An 18,700-nucleotide genomic window follows, 5' to 3' on the forward strand; every position below is an offset into this window, starting at 1 on the left:
TAAAATTTGGATGTTCTCCAACAGATAAGCAACAGCATTAACTAGGTTGTATTTCAAAAACAGTGTCTAGAGATTTTCATATATATTATCAAACCCTCTGTAGCCACAAGCTTAACAATTTGTATTAGTTGACATTAAACACAATGTGTCGCATGAATCCATCTACATTTTTACATTTTTTTTTGTCTTTGACTGTGTTTGCTTCTGTTTTTTTTTTTTTTTTTTTAATGCCCAAGAGAAAACACCTGTATCACACATTGTTACTTGATGTAATGAAGAAAAAGAAAAGAAATAACTAACTTCTCTGGTCAGTTAAAGGCCTTGTCTTTATCAGGGATATTTTAAAAAGTTAATCTTACCAGCCCAATCTTTATGTAATACCTCTAGTAAGAAGACTAATAGCAAGAAAAATAAGCCTAACAATTCCAATCCATTCTTAATATTTAACTGAAATGTTTTGACCAAGGAATAACACTACCTATGTAAACTGTACCATCCATAAGCAAGTACACAGGAAAATTTGCTTTTAAAATCTAATCTTAGTATTTCTTACAAAGGTAACAATGGTCCAACTCAATTCATGAGAGTGTTCAGAATGAAGGTAAAGGCAACGTCTAGGGATTAGCATTCAACAGTCTTGGAAACCTCAGACCACAAATACACTCAAGTTAGTCGATAAATTAAACAAGATATTGCTGATGTTCCTTTTTGTCTATTAAAATGAACAATATTGTAGGCTTCACCCATCAAGGGAAAAGCAGAGCATTTAAAAACTTTAGCTATAATTTTGAAATCATCTGACATCTAACTTTCGGGAACCAGATATCTTAACTATGTCTTCCTTCTTTCTTCAATACAACCAACCACCTCACAAAAATAAGAGAACTAAAACAATCCAATTACGATTATTTTTAAAAGTCCGAAGCATTGGAGGGTACCCAGTGGCTTCTTGTTTACTTGGCTACAAGCAAAAACAAAAAGCCAACCCTGTAATTTGGTCAATAGTCAGGTCTTCTGTGTATGTGTGTCTATGGAGTCTTCTCTGAAGCACATCACACTGAAGGTTCTGTGTTCTTGTGGTAGCTGTTCTTCTTGTCTCAGTAATCACAAAGCCAACTTCCTGGAGAATCTGTCCCTCACTGATGATCTGGTCATGATGTCAAAAGTGCAACTAACAGTTTAGTTACTATTATTGGTCTTCAGTAAATTGCAAGTCATGCTATGTCATAATGTAAATTCTTCTCACTATGCTAATGATCCTCTCAGCAGCATATTACATCCAGAGGTATATCATTAAAAGTCAAGTCCTGTTAGTTTGCCAACTTCCCGAATATCCTTGTTGCATTTGTCTTTATAGATGTCTGCAAGACAAACTGGTTCAACTTCTTCAACTGTCTAATCCTGTGTGATGTCAAATCCTCAACCTTATCTGGCTACCTTTCCTTTCCCACCTGCTGAGGCCCTCCTCCATCACCAGTGCAGTCAGTCATCCCTGAGCTCTCTACCCTACTTGCCAAAGTCTTTGCTGGGGAAAGGGTACTGAGGGGGTAACATAGGTTACAGAAGTATTATAGAAGAAGCCTAGTATTGCCCTGAGGCTCAGAAGATTCTTCTACCATGGTGCTGGTGCCATGGCTTCTAGCATTTTTAGACAAAGGACATGAACTTGTTGTTATTGCCTAGGCATGGTTGCATATTATGTCATTTTTTTAACAAGATCCTTTTTCTCTTTCATATCATTTATACAGGACCAGGGCACTCCTATAACTCTTGAGTTCTCTGCTTACTTTTCAATAATCAATGCAGAAAATGGCCTGTTCCTCTGCCAGCAACCTACAAAGGGAAAACAGAGGCAACTGGGCTCATGCATTCACTGAGCAACACTTCACTGTAGCATGAGATACGTCAATCATTTCTAGGTGGCAACTCGCTCCTAACCCAGGCTTTCCTCAATTCACTTCCACTTTGGTAGGGTTTTGGGTTTTTTGTTTTGTTTTTGTTTATTCTTAATGTCTGCTCTGTCCCTGACTGTGCATGGTACACAGTGACACGCAAACGAGGAGTCTTCTCGGATCTGAATGCCTTTTGTAGAAGGAGGCTGCTGCCTTTAGAGTAGGGCTAAAATGTAAGTTATAGCTCAGATTTAAGAGTTGAGCTGAGCCCAAGTGCAATGGAGTACGCAGATACTTCTTATCAGTGCTATATATTCTGTGTATTTATTACAACTGTACAACAGATGGCAGTGAAATACTTTGATGAAGTGATTCTTTTCACCATTTGAAGAAAGGTCCTGTGTGGGCTAATGATATCCCTGCTGAAAGGCCAAAGAGAAATCTGCTCCAGGAGAATTTCATAACAAATAATAAATAATGGGTAAGTCATGGCCAAGGAATATAAGAGTTGCCCATGCCACAGTTTCCATAAGCTTTGCCAGGTCTTCTGGGGAAGAGTAGTGAGGTGCTTGCCAGTCTTTTGCTCACATGATTTTTAGCACTCTCCATCTCTGCCAGTTGGTTAAAGGCACACTGTGTATGGTAGAACACCAGTGCTGTATGTACTGGTCTCCATCTTTGGGTACCAACAGACCTGGCTGTGGGCCTTACAGACTCAGGCCTCCAGGCTTAGTCTGATGGAAAAAAAAAAAAAGCAAGGAAGATATACATACATTTCACTTTCATGAGTCTTTCTCTATTTCTACACACCCAGAGATGGTGGTTTTGTCATGAATTCAGAAATTGTCCCAGAGTTCGCATTGATAACTCATACAGGAATCTGAAAGAAAAAGACAAGACACAGATTCAGTTCTCCTCAAATGAGCTGAGTTTAGACACGGTCTGCAGCAGACAGTTGAAAGCAGCCTGTGCCCTACACAGAGCACAACAATTTCACAGTGGTGAAGGTGAATAGGCTCAGCACCTATTACAGAGCCCATACCCTGGGACCTGGTAATCACACCCAGGCACAAGCGAGTAACACCTGCTCACCTGGCAGCTTCCGGCTGGAGAGTACTTTTCTTAGTACTACCCTTTCCTGAACTCTACTCATTAGCTCCATAGCTCACAGAAGCACATGCTGGGCTTGTCCTGCCCAGCGTTCAGTCCTTACTCTTTACTGCATATGAGAAGACAAGGAAAATGAAAAGCATCATCCACCTTCACCATCATACTCAGCTACTATGGCTACCGCTTCTCTGCCTCCAGCTGCGGGAGGACTGCCTGAACGCCCAGGCCCAGTGATGAGAACACTGAGGCGGCCTCTCCCCTCTCTTTCAGGGGTCCACTCAAATTTAAGAAAAATGGTTGGACAGCTCCTACAGAAATTACTGCAGGGTGCCAATGCAGATTTAACACCCATTTACAAAGGGTGAGGCTCTGTGACAGTCCATTGCTGTATATAATTACAAGGACAAGTCACATGTGGCAAGAACATGTTTTTCCACGGAGGCATATAAAGGATAGTTTAAACATTTAATTGAATAACATTAGTAAGTGATATTGAGTAATGTGAAGTAAACTCACTCCTATCTGCTAATACTTGGGAGAAGCACAAAAACACATTTCACAAACAACTAAAAGAAACTGAAGTCATAAGACTCTTGTTTTGGTTTTCTTGGGAGTTTTCTCACAAGCACTCAGAATTCTCACATGACTCCATTCTTGGACCATGTTCTGACACTTAAGCATGTAGATAATTTTCTAAATACAACATCAAAACTCAGGTTAGATTGTGTTAAAACTAAAATTTTCTGTCCTTCCAATATGGACCTAAGGTCAACTGGGAGTAGGGGTTGGGAGATACTGATGTCAAACAAGAGAATAAAGACATAAACCACCAAATAGATGAAAGTATTTATAAAACATATATAATAAAAAGGCAGTACTCAAAATATACAACGATCCCTTCAACTAAGAAAACAATCGACATGATTACAATCTGAACTGAAGATCCTTTTCCCCTTAATTTTTAATTTCATGTGTATGGGTGTTTTGGCTGCACACATTTCTAGCATAGCACGCATGTGTATAACATGCATGTAGTACTTGCAGAGCCCAGATGAGGGTGTTGGATTCCTTGGGACTGGAATTACAGGCAGTTGTAAGGGGCCATGTGGGTGATGGCAATCAATGTCAGGCCCCTGAAAGAACAACCAGTGCTCTTCATTGCTGAGATGGCTATTGGTTTTCAACTTGACTACAAACTAGAATGATCTAAAACCCAAGCTGCTTAGTCAGATTACTTGAAGTAGGAAGATCCACCTAAATGGGAGGTCACACCTTCTGGAGACAGCCTACACAAAAGAACATGGAAGAAGTAGACTTTGTTTTTCAGTTGCATGCCCTCACTCTTAACGATAATTTCATCTATACTGTGGCTGCCAGTATTCAATCCCACTTCTTTAGGATTCCAACACAGACGAAAGAGCAGCTGCTGTCTAGGAATCTTCCAAGATGCCAGCACCAGATTGGTTCTCCTGAGTCATCCAGCCTTGTGGAGTAAGCTACTAGTGAGACAGCCATTGCAGGATTACTAAGACCACATCCTGTAAGCCAGTCTAATGACCCCTTTCTAATATACATTCATCTATTCTGTCTCTTTAAAGAACCAAGATGGATACAACCATGGCGCCATCTCTCCAGCCCATGACTAACACTCTAAACACACATTCCATTCTGTCTGCCTACTTGCCTTTCAAGCCCTCATACCAAACATGACACGCAGTACCATGTGGAAACTGAACAAGAATTCAGGTAGGTCTTCCAAATCCATTCCACTTGTCCACATAACTATCGGCCAAACCACTCATCTGGTACAGTGAGAAATCTGACCAGAATTTGAGGTAATGATGCCCAGAGCCAATCAGCCACCCTATTGACACAGATGCCCTGGGATCATATAGAGTTCTGTGCCCCTGACCAGAGATAAGTCCCTCAAGACTGGCCTCCAGACCACCTATCTTAGCACAGTATAAAGTCCTGCACTCTGCCCCTGAGAGCACTGCCAAAACTACCACTGTGGCCCCAGAGCCTGCTAATCAAAGAACCAATTCAAGAACCCACAGAGTTCTGAAGATCAGCTGCAAGAGTCTAAACCCACAGAGGTTTACTCCTAGGTACAGAAGGTATACCTACACCAAGGTAAGCCAGGACCACTTCTCATACTCCATTCACACATCAACACAGAGTGGCCTCAAGACTGAATACCAAACAGTATTCACCTGATCCACAACCTGACAAGTTGATATAATGATGAACAAAACTCTAAGAACTTTGTATAGAAACTCAACTAAATAGATACAGATTAACAGATTAGAGAGTAAGATTCATCTTTTTGCTACCTCTAAGAAAAACACTTCAGCATCAATGATGGACACCACTTTAGAATTAAAGGCTTGAAAAAGGTATTCCAAGCAAATGAAACAAACAAGCAGGAGGAGCTACTCTAATACCAGTCAAAATATGCTTCAGACAAAACTAATCAGAAAGAACAGGAAGGAAAGGATATTTCACATTCATTAAAGGAAAAAGGTACCGAGAGGATACAATTATAAATATATGCTAAACATAGGAGCATCAACTTTCATTAAAGAGAAGAAAGGAGGAAGAGGAAGAAAAAAGAAAGATAAAGAAGAGGAAAGAAGAAGGAAGAAGGAGGAGGAAGAGGAGAAGGAGAAGCAGCAGAAGCAGCAGCAGCAGCAGCAGCAGGAGCAGAAGCAGCAGAAGAAGCAGCAGCACTGCTGTATTTAAAACCACAGATTGATCCCAGTACAATATTAGTGGGTGACTTCAATGCCCAATTGGTTTGTTGTTGTTGTTAAAGTTTCTTGTTTGTTTGTTTGTTTGTTTTTTGTCTTGTTTTTGAACTCTCTACATGGTCTCTCTATATATAGTCCTGGGTGTCCTAGAACTCACTATGTACACCAGCCTAATCTCAGAATCGGAGATCCACCTGCTCGTGCATCCTGAGAGCTAGGATTAAAGGCCTGCACTACCACACACACCGACATCTTAAATCAAATAGATTTAACAGTCTAGTCATTTACAGAATATTTTACCTAATCACTAAAAAATGCACTTTCTTTTCAGCAGCCCATAGAACTTTCTCTAAAACTGACCACGTATTAGGATGCAAAGCAAATCTCAACAAATTTGGGAAAATGAAGAGAACATCTTGTATTCTGTGATCACAAAGAAATAAAGCTGGATATCAACAGCTATAGAAACTACAGAGAGTACATGAACTTGTCGATGCTAAATACATTACTGACTGAAAACTGGGTCAAGGGAGAAACCAAGGAAGATTAAAAGTACTAGAACCGAATGAAAATAAAAAACAACATATCAAATCTATAGAACACAATGAAGGCAGTCCTAAGAGGAAAGTTGTATCACACTAAGACCTATGAATGAGAGGAGAGAGAAATGGGAGAGGGAGAAGAAAGAGGGAGAGAGGGAGAGAAGAAAGGAGAGAAGGGGGAGAGGATGGGAGAGAGTGTGACAGAGAGATTTGATTTCGCACTAATAAATTAAAGTGGCACCTGAAGGCCTTGGAAAAACAAGAACAATGGGTCAAAGACAGTATTAAAAGTCAGGCCTAAAGAGGTACACAGCTTTAATTTCAGCACTTTGAGAAACAGAAGCAGGTGAATCGCTGAATTCAACACCAAAATGGTCTACACAGTGAGTTCCAGGCCAACCAGAACTACAGACTGAAACCTAGCTTTAAAAGACAAACAAACAAAACAAAACAAAACAAAACAAAACAAAACAAAAAGAGGAGGAGGAAGGAGGAAAAACAGACAAAACAATAAAATGAGTTGGTTCTTTCAAAAGAGTAATAAGATTAACTTTAGCCAAACTAACCAAAACAGAGAAAAAGGATCCAAATTAACATAACCAGATGAAAAGGGAAGCATTACAGCAGAAACCAAGAAAATTCAAGAGAACATTAAAGACATATTTTAAAAGCCTATATTTAATTAAACTTAGAACATCTAAAAGAAATGGATAAACTGCAACATATACATGACCTACTAAAATTAAATCAAGATAAAGAAAATAAATTCATTTTATGGAGACAGTATTACCCTGATACCAAAACCAGACAAAGATCCAACAAAAAGAAAAAGTACAAGTCAATCACTCTGATAAATATGGATGCAAAACTTCTCAATAAAATATTTACGAATTTAATTCAAAAACACGTCAAAAAGATTACTAATCATGATCAAGTCAGCATCATGCTGGAGATGCAGGAACAAGTCAACATATACAAATCAGTCAATTCAATCCACCACATAAATAAACTCAATCATATGACCATTTCATTGAATACAGAAAAGATATTTAACAAAATCCAAGATCCATTCATGATAAAAAGTCCTGAAGAATCTAGGGATATGGGGCAGAGAGGGGCATATCTAAATTAAATAAATGCAATTTTCAAAAAGCCCACAGACAACATTACACTAAATGCAGGGAAATTCAAAACGCTTCTACTAAAATCAGAAACGAGGCAGATGTTTACTCTCCGTTCCTGTTGAGTACAGTGCTTGAAGTCTTAGCTAGAGCAATAAGACAAATAAGATAGAGGGGGTACCAACAAGGAAAAAAAGAAGTCAAAATATCTATTTTTGTAGGTGATATGGTTCTCTATATAAAAGATCCTAAAAAGCATACCATAAAACTCTTACAGCTAATAAATATATTCTGCATAGTAGTGGGACACAGATAGATACACAAAAATCATTAGCCTTCCCATATATCAACTACAAGCATATCAAGAAAAAAATTGAAAACAAATCTATTCACAATAGCCTAAAAATCATAACATAACAAACCAAAAAAACTTTGGAATAAATCTAAGGAAGTGAAAGACTTATATAATAACAAATCTTGAGGCACCAAAGACACTGAAGACAAATTACTCAACTGTATTCTAGGAACCCAAGGTCAAGATGTTCCAACTAACTCACTTAGGGTCTGTCAAACTTCTTGTTTGTGCAGCAATGAGCTCCCCCTGAAGCTGTAGAGGGAGATACCAGGATGTGGTTTTTGCCTTTAAAAACCCCTTACTCTAAATGTTTAGCTTTTACACCCGGGTCCAAAATAAATGAATATAGTCCCAGTTAGCTAGAATAAAGCTAGCTATTGGCTATAAAACTGTATCTGAGTGGTCTTCTCTGGTGGGCACCCCACAATATCACCAAGGGCTAGGAACAAACCTTGACACTCCCAGATGGACCTGCATTTATACCTGGAAAATACTTGTCATTTTTAAATAAAGCAAAACACCCAAAACAATGTCTCACTTGAAAATCATGAGTTGAAGTAAATGGTCTTTTTTCTATAGCAAAATTTTACAAATACTTGTTTTCTTTTGTTTCTGAAAAGCATTAGTACCCCAAACAGAAACATCTGTCTAAGTCACCATTCTATTGCCTCAAGAAAATACCATGACCAAGGCAACTATAAAAGAAAGCTTTTAATTTGGGGGCTCCTAGTTCTAGAGAATCAGAGTCTATAATGGCAGGAACTAAGGGCAGCAGGCATGGCCCTGGAGCAGAAGCTGAGAGCTTACATCTGACCCACAAGCTCAAGCAGAGGGACCAGACTGTAAATGGCCTAGAACCTCAAAATCCACAGACAGTGGCACACCTCCCCCAACAAGGCCACACCTCTTAATTCTTTCTAAACAGTTCTACCAAGTGGGCACCCACCAAGCATTCAAACACATGAACTATGGGGGGCATACTCATTCAAACTACTATAATCTGCATCCTATACCCAGCTTCTCATCACCTGGCTCCAATGAACCAAATAAAAGAGCAATCCCAAGCATAGCTAGTTTTCAGCTGGAGTAAGTCTCATATTTACCTTTCAAGGCTATCCTCTTCCAAAGTGATCTCCATGAAGGTCTTCAGCTTTCTGTTCACAGTTGCTGCAACCTCCTTAGCCTTTGCACTTACGTGTTTACCTGTAAGAAGAATGCATTGAAAACGTAAGAGATCTCAGCATCAGGACCATACATACACTTGGCTATGCACATGGGATCAGCTCTTTGGTTTTTTGTTTGTTTTACAAGTTAACCCTGGCTGACCGCAAGATAATTATGCCTTCCACAGAGATGCTATGAGAGTACATCTGCTATGAGTGATAATGCAGTTACCGGAAAGGAGTGAAAACCAGCACAAATCACATTCACCCACTGTTTATATAACTGACGGGTGCTCAGCACCCAATATCCATGTTTACACCTCCTCATGACAGGCCCTTTGCTCCTCAGAACACAAGTGCTCTGTGCGTCTCAATCAGGGGGAGCCTCTCAGACAAGCTTCTTTGGTGCCCAATCTGGCTGGATCTAACAAACTATTAAGAAAACATAATAGACTGAACACCCTAATTTCAAAATATGCAATCTGCAACATCTGAAAATTCAAGACTTTTTGTTCTACTTAGATATCAGATTTTGAAGTATTTCAGATTTTTAAATTCCAATTTAAGAATTTTCAACCAGTATATTTTGCATTGGGAAAAAAAAAAAGCTACTATGAACTTCCAAATCTGAAACAATTCTTGTCTCAGACATATGGGTGAAAGGCATTCAGCCACTGTAAAGCTTTCCAGATGTGGCAGGCATCCCAGCTCATGGCATACGAGATATCTTTACCTGTAAAGTATTAGAGTTGAAAGACATTTTAACATCAGTAAAACTTTACCAAAAATATGGAAACCTGAATACAGTCAGCCCATGAGATGCCACGGTGCTTCACACTGAGGCTGACAGATAGATTACAGGTATTGCCAGTTATTCTTCCAGTACTACTTCTAATGGCTAAGTATTCAAGAGCCATAATACCAACATGTCCATTGTTGTAAAAAATACATTTTAGAATTATTTTTGAGACTGGATTTCAATAATGTTGCCCCAAATTTCCTGTGTCAGTTTCTTAAGTAGCTGGGACTGCAGACCTCTGCTACCAAGTTCACCCAGATTTTCAGACATAAGTAATACTGGGCAAAATCAATAGCAATTCAATTTGGAACTGGGCCTTGTAGGCCAGACCTGTAATCTCAGCTACTAGCAAGGCTAAGGCAGAAAAACATAAAGTTCAAGACCTGCCTAAGTTAAAGTGAGTTCAAGGCCAGCCTAGATAAGTTAGTCAGACCCAATCTCAAAATTCAAAGGGGAGCAGGTATCATAGCTCAGTGACAGAACACACATCTAGCCTACGGAAGGCAAGGGGGAGAGGAAAGGTTAATGAAGGAAAGGAGATAAGGAAGAACGGTAAAATGGGGAAAAAGGAAGAAGAGAGGGATCCAGTTCTGAAGTACAGAGTGACAGTTACGTACACCCAACAGTTCAAGTAAAAGGCAGACAGGAGCAGAACAGGTAAGCTCATGCAGAGAGAGGCCCAGTGGACCATACTGTACTTAGACAGCACTAGGGAACAGGCTGAAAAGGCTGTAAGAAACTTATCCTGGCAGAGGTGAGGTGAAACAGAGGCCAAATTCCCAAACATCTCTAACATTAAGAGCAAACAAGGACATTATCAGTATTGCACCAGATGAAGGAGAAACAACGTAACCAACCTTTGTTAATAACCAAAATCATATGCAGAACAGCTGTGAGGCACACAATGCCTTCAATGTCACCAGAAGTTACACATGCCTTTAGTTCATCCAAAAATGACCTATAAAAGCAGCAAACATCTGAAATTATTCCACATCCTAATACTTTATAGAAAAATAAACATGGACGAGGTTCACCTAGCATCATAACCACCACTTTTCAGGTAGCATGGGAAACTGCCTGAGGTCTTCCCCTATGTGTATTACATGTCAGTTCTTGCCGATGAAATGTTAAAACCATATGGTGTGCATAAAAAAAGAAGAGGAAAACTACAGCCTTTGAAAAACACTGTACAAAAGAGATATTTAGCATGCTACTGAAAGGCAATCCACAGCTCTCAAAATGACACAATTTCACAGACTGCATCTACACTATAGAGTGCCACATGCATTCAAAGTCTGAAAAACAAACCCCTCGGTACTGTCAGTCCCCTGTGCCTAGAATCTCAGTCAAGGGATAAATGGGCTGTGGAGCCACGGTAGAGCTGAATGTTGAACAGATACTGTCCTGGTGTTTCAGCTGCAGCCTTCTGAAAATACAGTGTGCTGTTTAAGTTCTCGTTATGTTGAAACAAATTCGAGTCACCCATGAAGAGGAAACTTCAATTGAGAATTGCCTCCATCAGTCTGGCTTCTGGGCAAGTCTAGGGCACATTTTCTTGATTAATGATTGATGTGGAAGGACCCAGACCTCTGTGGGTGGAGCCCCCTCTGGGTAGGCAGTCCTGGTTATATAAGAAAGCAAACTGAAGCAGCCTTGGAGACAGCAAGCTAGCAGGCAATGTTTCTCCATGGTCCCTACTTTAATACCTGCTTCCAAGTTCCTGCCACAGCTTCTTTCAATGATAGAATGTAACTGAATATATAAGCCAAATAAACCCTCTCCTCCTTCCCACACTGGTTTTGTTCAATGTTTTGTCAGAGTAACAGAGAAGCAACCTAGGGCATAAGTGACACCAAAGGGTGGAATACTGCTGTGATGGACATGAGCATTGCTTTGAGGGAGGGTTGTGGAAGGATTTTGGAGCTTTTAACTAGAGAGGCCACTGAGCATTCAGAGCATACTGAGCTGTTCTGGGAAGATAGGGATGCTGAAAAAGATGCAAACAGAGGCCTGTTTATGACATTTCAGAGGAAAGCATGATTTCTAACAGGGTTGTTTATGTGATTTAATTTAAATTAATAATCTACGGAAATGAAAGCTTTTGTGTTACTGAAACAAATGATGCTGGCTAGCTGGAGCTGAAGAATCAGCTGTGATTAATGTGATGTGCTAGCATCACTGAGGTGATATCTGGAAATTACTTCCACAGGGTCAGCACACAGAAGTTGGGGGTCTTTTTAGGGGAGGAGGAGTTGGAGCAAGACTGTAACCCAAGCTGGTAGCCAAACATGTTGATGTGTAAGAGTTTCCCACATGAACTAGTTTTGTAGGCATGAAGGGGTCATGTAGAACAGCTGAAGCTTGGCACCATATGGCAAAGCTGGAGTCCCCACAGAGAGGCCAGAAAACCACTGCAGAATGTAAAGCCTTATCAATGGAGACTCCAACATATTGAAGAGGCCAGGTCCTTGGGACAGCCATTCAGGACAACAGCAGGTATTACAAAGTGCCAGCCTGAGTCTACTAGACAAGCTATATGTGGGGTACTCAAGTACTTCGGAGCCCAGTAGATCTTACGTGAATTTCAAATAATTTGAAGCTGCACTGATGGTCTTTGGTTTTGCTTAAGTGTTACTGTTTTTATGCCTTGCTTCTTCTCTCTTGTATTACACAATATATAACTTGACTTTCTGTTTTTCAGGAGCCCACAGTTAAAGAAATGTTACTTTGAAAGCCCAGTTTCTTTTTTCTTTTTTTTTTTTTAATTGAACTTTTTAAATACCATGGGACTTTTAACGTTACACTGGTACTTTTAAAGTTATACTATGTTTTATATTGTGATATTAACATGACATCTTCGGGATAAACAAGAAAGGAAAGCTCACGGTTTAATAGTGATATGTAAGTCAAAATGGCAATGGGTGAATTTTGCTACTTAGCTTTTGTCAACTTAGCACAAACTAGAATCACCTGGAAAGACAAAACCTCAATTGAGAAAATACCTCCACCAGACTGACCTGTGGGCATGTCTATGGTATATATTCTTGATTAAGATTGATGTTGGAGGGTCAAGCCCACTGTGGGAGGTGCCACCATTGGACAGGTGATCCTCAGTTACATGGGCAAGCAAGCTGAACAAGTCAGAGAACAAGCCAGTAAACAGTGCACCTAAACGATCTCTGTTTTCAGTTTCTGTTTTGTCTTTTCTCCATGACAAACTATATAACCTGAAAGCTAAATAAATCCTTTCCTCCTCAAATTGACTTTGGTGTTTTATCAAAGCAGCAAAGAAGCAAACTAGAACACACAGTAAGAAGTTTTTTGTTTTGTTTTTTTGTTTGTTTGTTTTTTGAGATAGGTTTTCTCAGTGTAGCTCGGCTGTCCTTGGAACCTGCTCTGGAGACCTGACTGGCCTCAAACTCACAGAGATCCACCTGCCTTTGCTGCGAGTGCAGGGATTAAAGACCTGTGCCACCACCACCCAGCAAGAAACATTTTTTACACACATTTTTCCCCTTCTACCAGAATTTAGTTGTAATAAACATAGCTAAAACTATTTAAATGAATATAACAGTTTATAGAAAGTCAAGGTCATCTTTATGAAAGTTCAATGTTAACATTTTCCATCACTCATAAGATGAAGAAAAATTCTATGGAATATGTTCTCAAGGGGGTAAAAATACCTTTGAAAACTGAGAGTAAAAGGTAACAGAGCACGAGGCATGGGGAACAGTTATAGAAAGCGCTGTGCCAAGATCAGAGAGACAAGAAAATTACCTGACCACATCCGGAGACTTCATTATTACTCCCACTAAACACCTTGAAAATGGAGGAAGGTCAGCTAGACATTGAGGGGAGGTCAGCTCTTCTATATCAGAAACCTAGAAATGTTTCAGATCAGTATATTATAAATGGCCTGGAATGACAACTTGGTTCACACTCATCTAGGTTTTCTTCTACCTGACAAAAGCATTCCAGAGACTCAAAGAACAAGCTTTATTCACTACAGTTAGTTATGAATATGGCATTATTTTACCCAGGGACATTTCACTCAGTGAAGCAGAAATAAAGGATATATCACTTAGCAAGCCCTTTATCAAATGACCTTTATTTACCTTGGTATCATCTTCCATAAACAATATACTTTATGCTAAGCCACTTTAACCAGTTCTCCTTCCCAACCCTGATTAGAATCTCTCTGTCTCCGAACGCTGGTGCTTTGGTCGAAAGTCTCCCTGTGGTACAATGGGTAGGGTAGGGATATACTGTCCTGTCTGTGAGTTACACGATGTGAAGCAGCATGCTTGGCCTCTGCCCACTTGCTTGATAGAACATTCTTGTAACTAATGTGACAGATCCTCACAGGACACACCCTGGACAACACTCTACTACCAACCATGTGAAGGCTGACAGGTCATTCACTTTTGCTGAGTACCTTCCTCATGGAAACAGTTCCTGAAGTAACTTGTAATTGCCATTCCCAGAGGAGGCTTATGTCTGTTTTCTCCTATGACTGCTGCAGTGTGAACATGTCCATCTCACCTCATTGCTCCCTCCCTGTCTTTTGCCTAAGCCTTGCTGTCTTGGGCACATTACATTAAATTATAAGTTTTAGCAGCCACCAACCTAAGTGTTGAACATACATTTATGATACACTGAGAGAAAGTACTACTGATTAAAATAAAATAATTTAAAGAACAAACACATCAGTAGCTTTATTAACATCAGATAGACTATAAGCATCCTCCCAAATGAAGACACTTGTCAGAGTGGGGTTTTTTAAATTATTTATACGATACTTACAACACCTTAACTATAAGGATGGGTCAGAAGTAAAATCTAAAATTCCTAGGAATCTGATGCCCCCTTTCGATCTCCACAGGTACCTGGCATGCACACATACATGCAGGCAAATACTCAGACATAAAATAATTTACACTTGGGTCATGCTGTATGCTGACACTGAGGCAGCAAGTAACAGTGTATCTGACAATGTCCTAGAGCATTATGTCAACTGTGCTAGCATCTGTGTAAGCATACTCAGGGTGGCACAATGAGAATTTGCATCTTCATTTCTCAGAATACCCATGGTCACACAGTACATGGCCATCTGCAAGTACATGCATTCAGTGAGTAAGCCCACTCGCCTCCAAGTCACTACCTATGTGTATGTGGGACATCTTGGAGCCTACCTAAGAAGAAAAAGACCATTCTGCATGCTCTCTATGGTACTGTATCACTTTCTATGTTAGCTCAAATGGTCCCCCGATCAGATCAATTTTTAACCAAACAAGTTCAATCTGTGTAAATAAGAGTCTTCCATTCACCTTGAACTTATGCTAGAAAAACAGATTTCAAAACTTCAAGTTTCTGTAGCTAGAGGGATAGCTTGGCTGCTAAGAGAGCTTATTGCTTTTACAGAAGAACCCAGGCTCAGTTCCCAGAACTCCAAAAGCACTGACAACAACCTGTAAATCCAGCTGTAGGGTATCTGATATCCTTTTATGGTCTCTGTGACCACCAGGCATGCATGTGATACACATGTAGGTAAAACACTCATACATAATATTCAAGTTTCCTACGTTGGAATGGAAAGAGAAAAAGACATGCAGAGATATAAACCACTGTACATTAATACAGTGCAGAGCAGTCCTGAACTATTTGCCCAACTATCCCTGATCTCTATCAACTCACGCAAATGTCTGAGAACCAACAGACATGTCCACATCATGGAGCCTAGATCCATCTCAGTCAGGAGTGACAATACCCTTAACATATGCTTCATAGTTGCCATATGGCTCTAGACAACCAACTAGCTGAATGGCCAGGTGTAGGAACTGGCAAGACAATCCTCACCAAATCTGGAAACACCTAACCAAGTCCTGTAAGCAGAGCAGTCGAGAAACAGCAATTCCAGAATTGATATACCTCACCTTCTGCAGCTGGTGACTTATTTCAACCACAGGTGCAGCAATCAGAGTAGAGAGCACAGCATGGTGCACTGCGGTGTCCTTATGCCAGGACTGGATAATGGAGATGAACTCATGAAGAGGGGTGTGAACAGAATGAAAGAGCTACAAGAAACCACATCAGTCATTGTCAGTAGAGATAAAAATCAGAAAGAAAGAAAGAAAGAAAGAAAGAGAGGAGAGAGAGACAGAGAGAGAAGGAGGGAGGGAGGGAGGGAGGGAGGGAGGGAGGGAGGGAGGAAGGAAGGAAGGAAGGAAGAAAGAAAGAAAGAAGAAAGGAAGAAAGGAAGAAAGACAGACAGACAAGTATACCAGCCGTGGTGGCTCACATCTGTATAAAAGCAAAACAGGAGGCTGAGGTGGGAGGACTGAGGTGAGTTTAAGGCCAGCCTGGGCTACATTGCAAGTTCCAGGCCAACCTAAGCTAGAAAGTAAGACACTGCCTCCAAAAATAATAACAATAATAAAATAATAATAAAATGCCTGCCAGGCATGGTGGCATATGCCTGGGGAGGCAGAGGTAGGTTGATTTCTGTGATTACAAGGCCAGCCTGCTCCCCACAGTGAGTTCAAGGACAGCTAGAGCTCCACAAAGAAAGAACCTCTCTCAAAAACAACAACAAAAATAAAACAAACTGGCCGGGCGCACGCCTTTAATCCCAGGACTTGGGAGGCAGAGGCAGGCGGATTTCTGAGTTCGAGGACAGCCTGCTCTACAGAGTTCCAGGACAGCCCGGGCTACACAGAGCAACCCTGTCTCGAAAAACCAAAAAATAAAAAATAAAATAAAACAAACCAATAATATAAAATAATATTGATAGTAAAGAGGGAAGGATGACAGAAAGAAAGGCAACATTAAAACCATGAGCTCAGCCGGTGTATTCTGAATGCACTACTCAATGGATGGTGGGAGACTTGTCAGCGACATTAAGATCAGGCATAAACCACATAAACAATGTGTCAGCGGTATTCACATATTTCCATCAGCTAAGGCTAGAATAAACTTCATATACAACCTCTCACTAAAACAAGAACAGTTTACTGATAGAAAAAAACTGGCTCTCTCTGCTAACAACATAATTTATTCAGGAACTGGCTTTTTCCTGTTTTTAGGAACAGGTCTAGTTCCTTTGATTTTTAGGACCTGGCTCTTCAGTCATCTCAGTCTGTGAGCTTTCCACCATCTACAGGAAGCCATGGTCCCTTCAGGGTGCTTCTCCACGGCAACATTAACAAATGGTGGGAGTCAGCACTCTCCCAGGCAGTCACTGTCTCTGTCTCTGTTCAAATGAGCATCTTCCCAAGTATATTCTGTCTGGGACCTCCATCACTGAGCTATAGAAGGTGGATCTGCACGCCACCAAAGAATGCAGGCATGCTGGGCTTTAACTCAATGCCTTTAACAGACAGCACAGTGAGAGACACTGCGGACAGCCACAGTCTCCACACATCTAACCCAGCCACCCCTCCTACCACCAACAACACTCCCCAACCCCCCAACCCCCCAGTCAAATAACCCAGCCCATTTAAGCACAATACCAGCAGACTTTCTTCAGGCTGCTTCTTGAAGATACAGGCAACACATTCCAACATCTTCTGAAACACTTCCTGGACTAAGTCAAACAGCACTGTAAGTTTTTCATCTGAATCTGTTGCGTGAATCATGGAGTTCCCAGCTATCTCCTTCAGAATGCCAAGTAGTAATGAAACATAAAAAAATCCCTTCACTAAAAAGAAAAGAAACATTAATCGCCTAAGCACATGATTTAGTTGAAATTACTCAATACATGTATAAGGCAGTAATGGAAGAACCTATTACTATTGAGTCAGCACCAAGCACCTCATCAGACTGATCCAAACTAGAACCCAACACCTAAGAACTTCTTCCCCAGCAGCAACAGTACAGCTGACTCTGTCAGTAAACTAAGAACTCTGGTCACTGCATGTGAACAACTAGCAGTATGATTCCTATGGCACATGATGTATAAAACATATACTTTCTCTTACATTAACACCTAAGTAAAAACCCAGAAAGGACAACTCCAACTTCACATCTCTCACTATCATTTGATAACCTCAGAAATTTCTGATACTCGGTAGTAACTGGTTTCCTTTTTTTTTTTTCCCCAGTTATCTCCCACTGGGTACATGATCTGGTAAAATTCATTCTGTATATAAGCCTAATAACACTATTACTCCATTCACCTTTCTAATCAATCTTTCTGATAAAAGCTACACAAACAGAGACAGTGGTCTGGCCCCAGGAAACTTCAAGGGCACCCTATATCACCCTGTCCCACCCTAACACATGGCTCAGGTGCTGATTCACCTTTAACTTTTGGGTACTGGACAGCAGCCTCCTGGCAGAACTCATGGTACAAGACACATTAAAATAAAACAAGCATGCAATAAAGCAAAGAAATGATGTCACTCACAGAAAGCCTATTGTCCAGGTGACCACAAGGACGCCCAGAGAATGGGTCTAGATATGAAGGATAAAATCCAGCAAGCTGCCAGAGACCATAACCAACTATACCCCAAACCTTCCTACTAAAAAAAGACAGACTTTTCACCCCAGAGGCTCTCTATGAATCCGTTCTAGGTCTAAGACTCTGCCAGAATCAATAAGCAGCTGCATAAAATCACTAAACCACAACAGAAACTTTCAAGGATCTACTACTCTCATTCAGAGGAGGGTGGAAGAACTCATTTCTTATATACATTTGTCTATGGAACATCCACCAATGGGACAGGGGATGAATTCTTTAAGCCAGGATACTGCTGACCAAGACCCAGACATCCTAATCTGGGATACTGTGTTGGAGGAGGTATGTTACTTGGGACAGGCTTTGAGGTTTCAAAACCTATGCCATTCCCAGTGAGCGCTCTTTTTCTGACTAATGGCTGTGTCTCAAGATGTAATCTCTCTGCTATTACTCCAGCTCCATGCTCGCCTACCTGCTGCCATGCTCCCCGCCATGAAAGTCAGGGACTCACTT

At 40.6% G+C, this 18,700-nt stretch overlaps 1 protein-coding gene across 1 annotated transcript in view; it reads right to left on the minus strand.

Annotated features, from left to right (window-relative positions):
* Positions 1-841: 841 nt before the first annotated feature.
* The window catches only part of Ncapg2 (non-SMC condensin II complex subunit G2), a 51,490-nt gene continuing 33,631 nt past the window's right edge, over positions 842-18,700 (minus strand). The window contains exons 23-28 of the mRNA XM_028773199.1: positions 17,241-17,428; positions 15,666-15,806; positions 13,510-13,613; positions 10,590-10,690; positions 8,874-8,973; positions 842-2,772 (exon numbers count right to left, since the gene is read on the minus strand). Of these exons, the coding sequence (XP_028629032.1) occupies positions 2,721-2,772; positions 8,874-8,973; positions 10,590-10,690; positions 13,510-13,613; positions 15,666-15,806; positions 17,241-17,428 (686 nt within the window). The 3' untranslated portion in view covers positions 842-2,720. The remainder of the gene's footprint in view (positions 2,773-8,873; positions 8,974-10,589; positions 10,691-13,509; positions 13,614-15,665; positions 15,807-17,240; positions 17,429-18,700) is intronic.

Source organism: Grammomys surdaster, unplaced genomic scaffold (assembly GCF_004785775.1).
Source record: "Grammomys surdaster isolate TR1022 unplaced genomic scaffold, NIH_TR_1.0 223, whole genome shotgun sequence".
NCBI classification, from domain to species: domain Eukaryota; kingdom Metazoa; phylum Chordata; class Mammalia; order Rodentia; family Muridae; genus Grammomys; species Grammomys surdaster.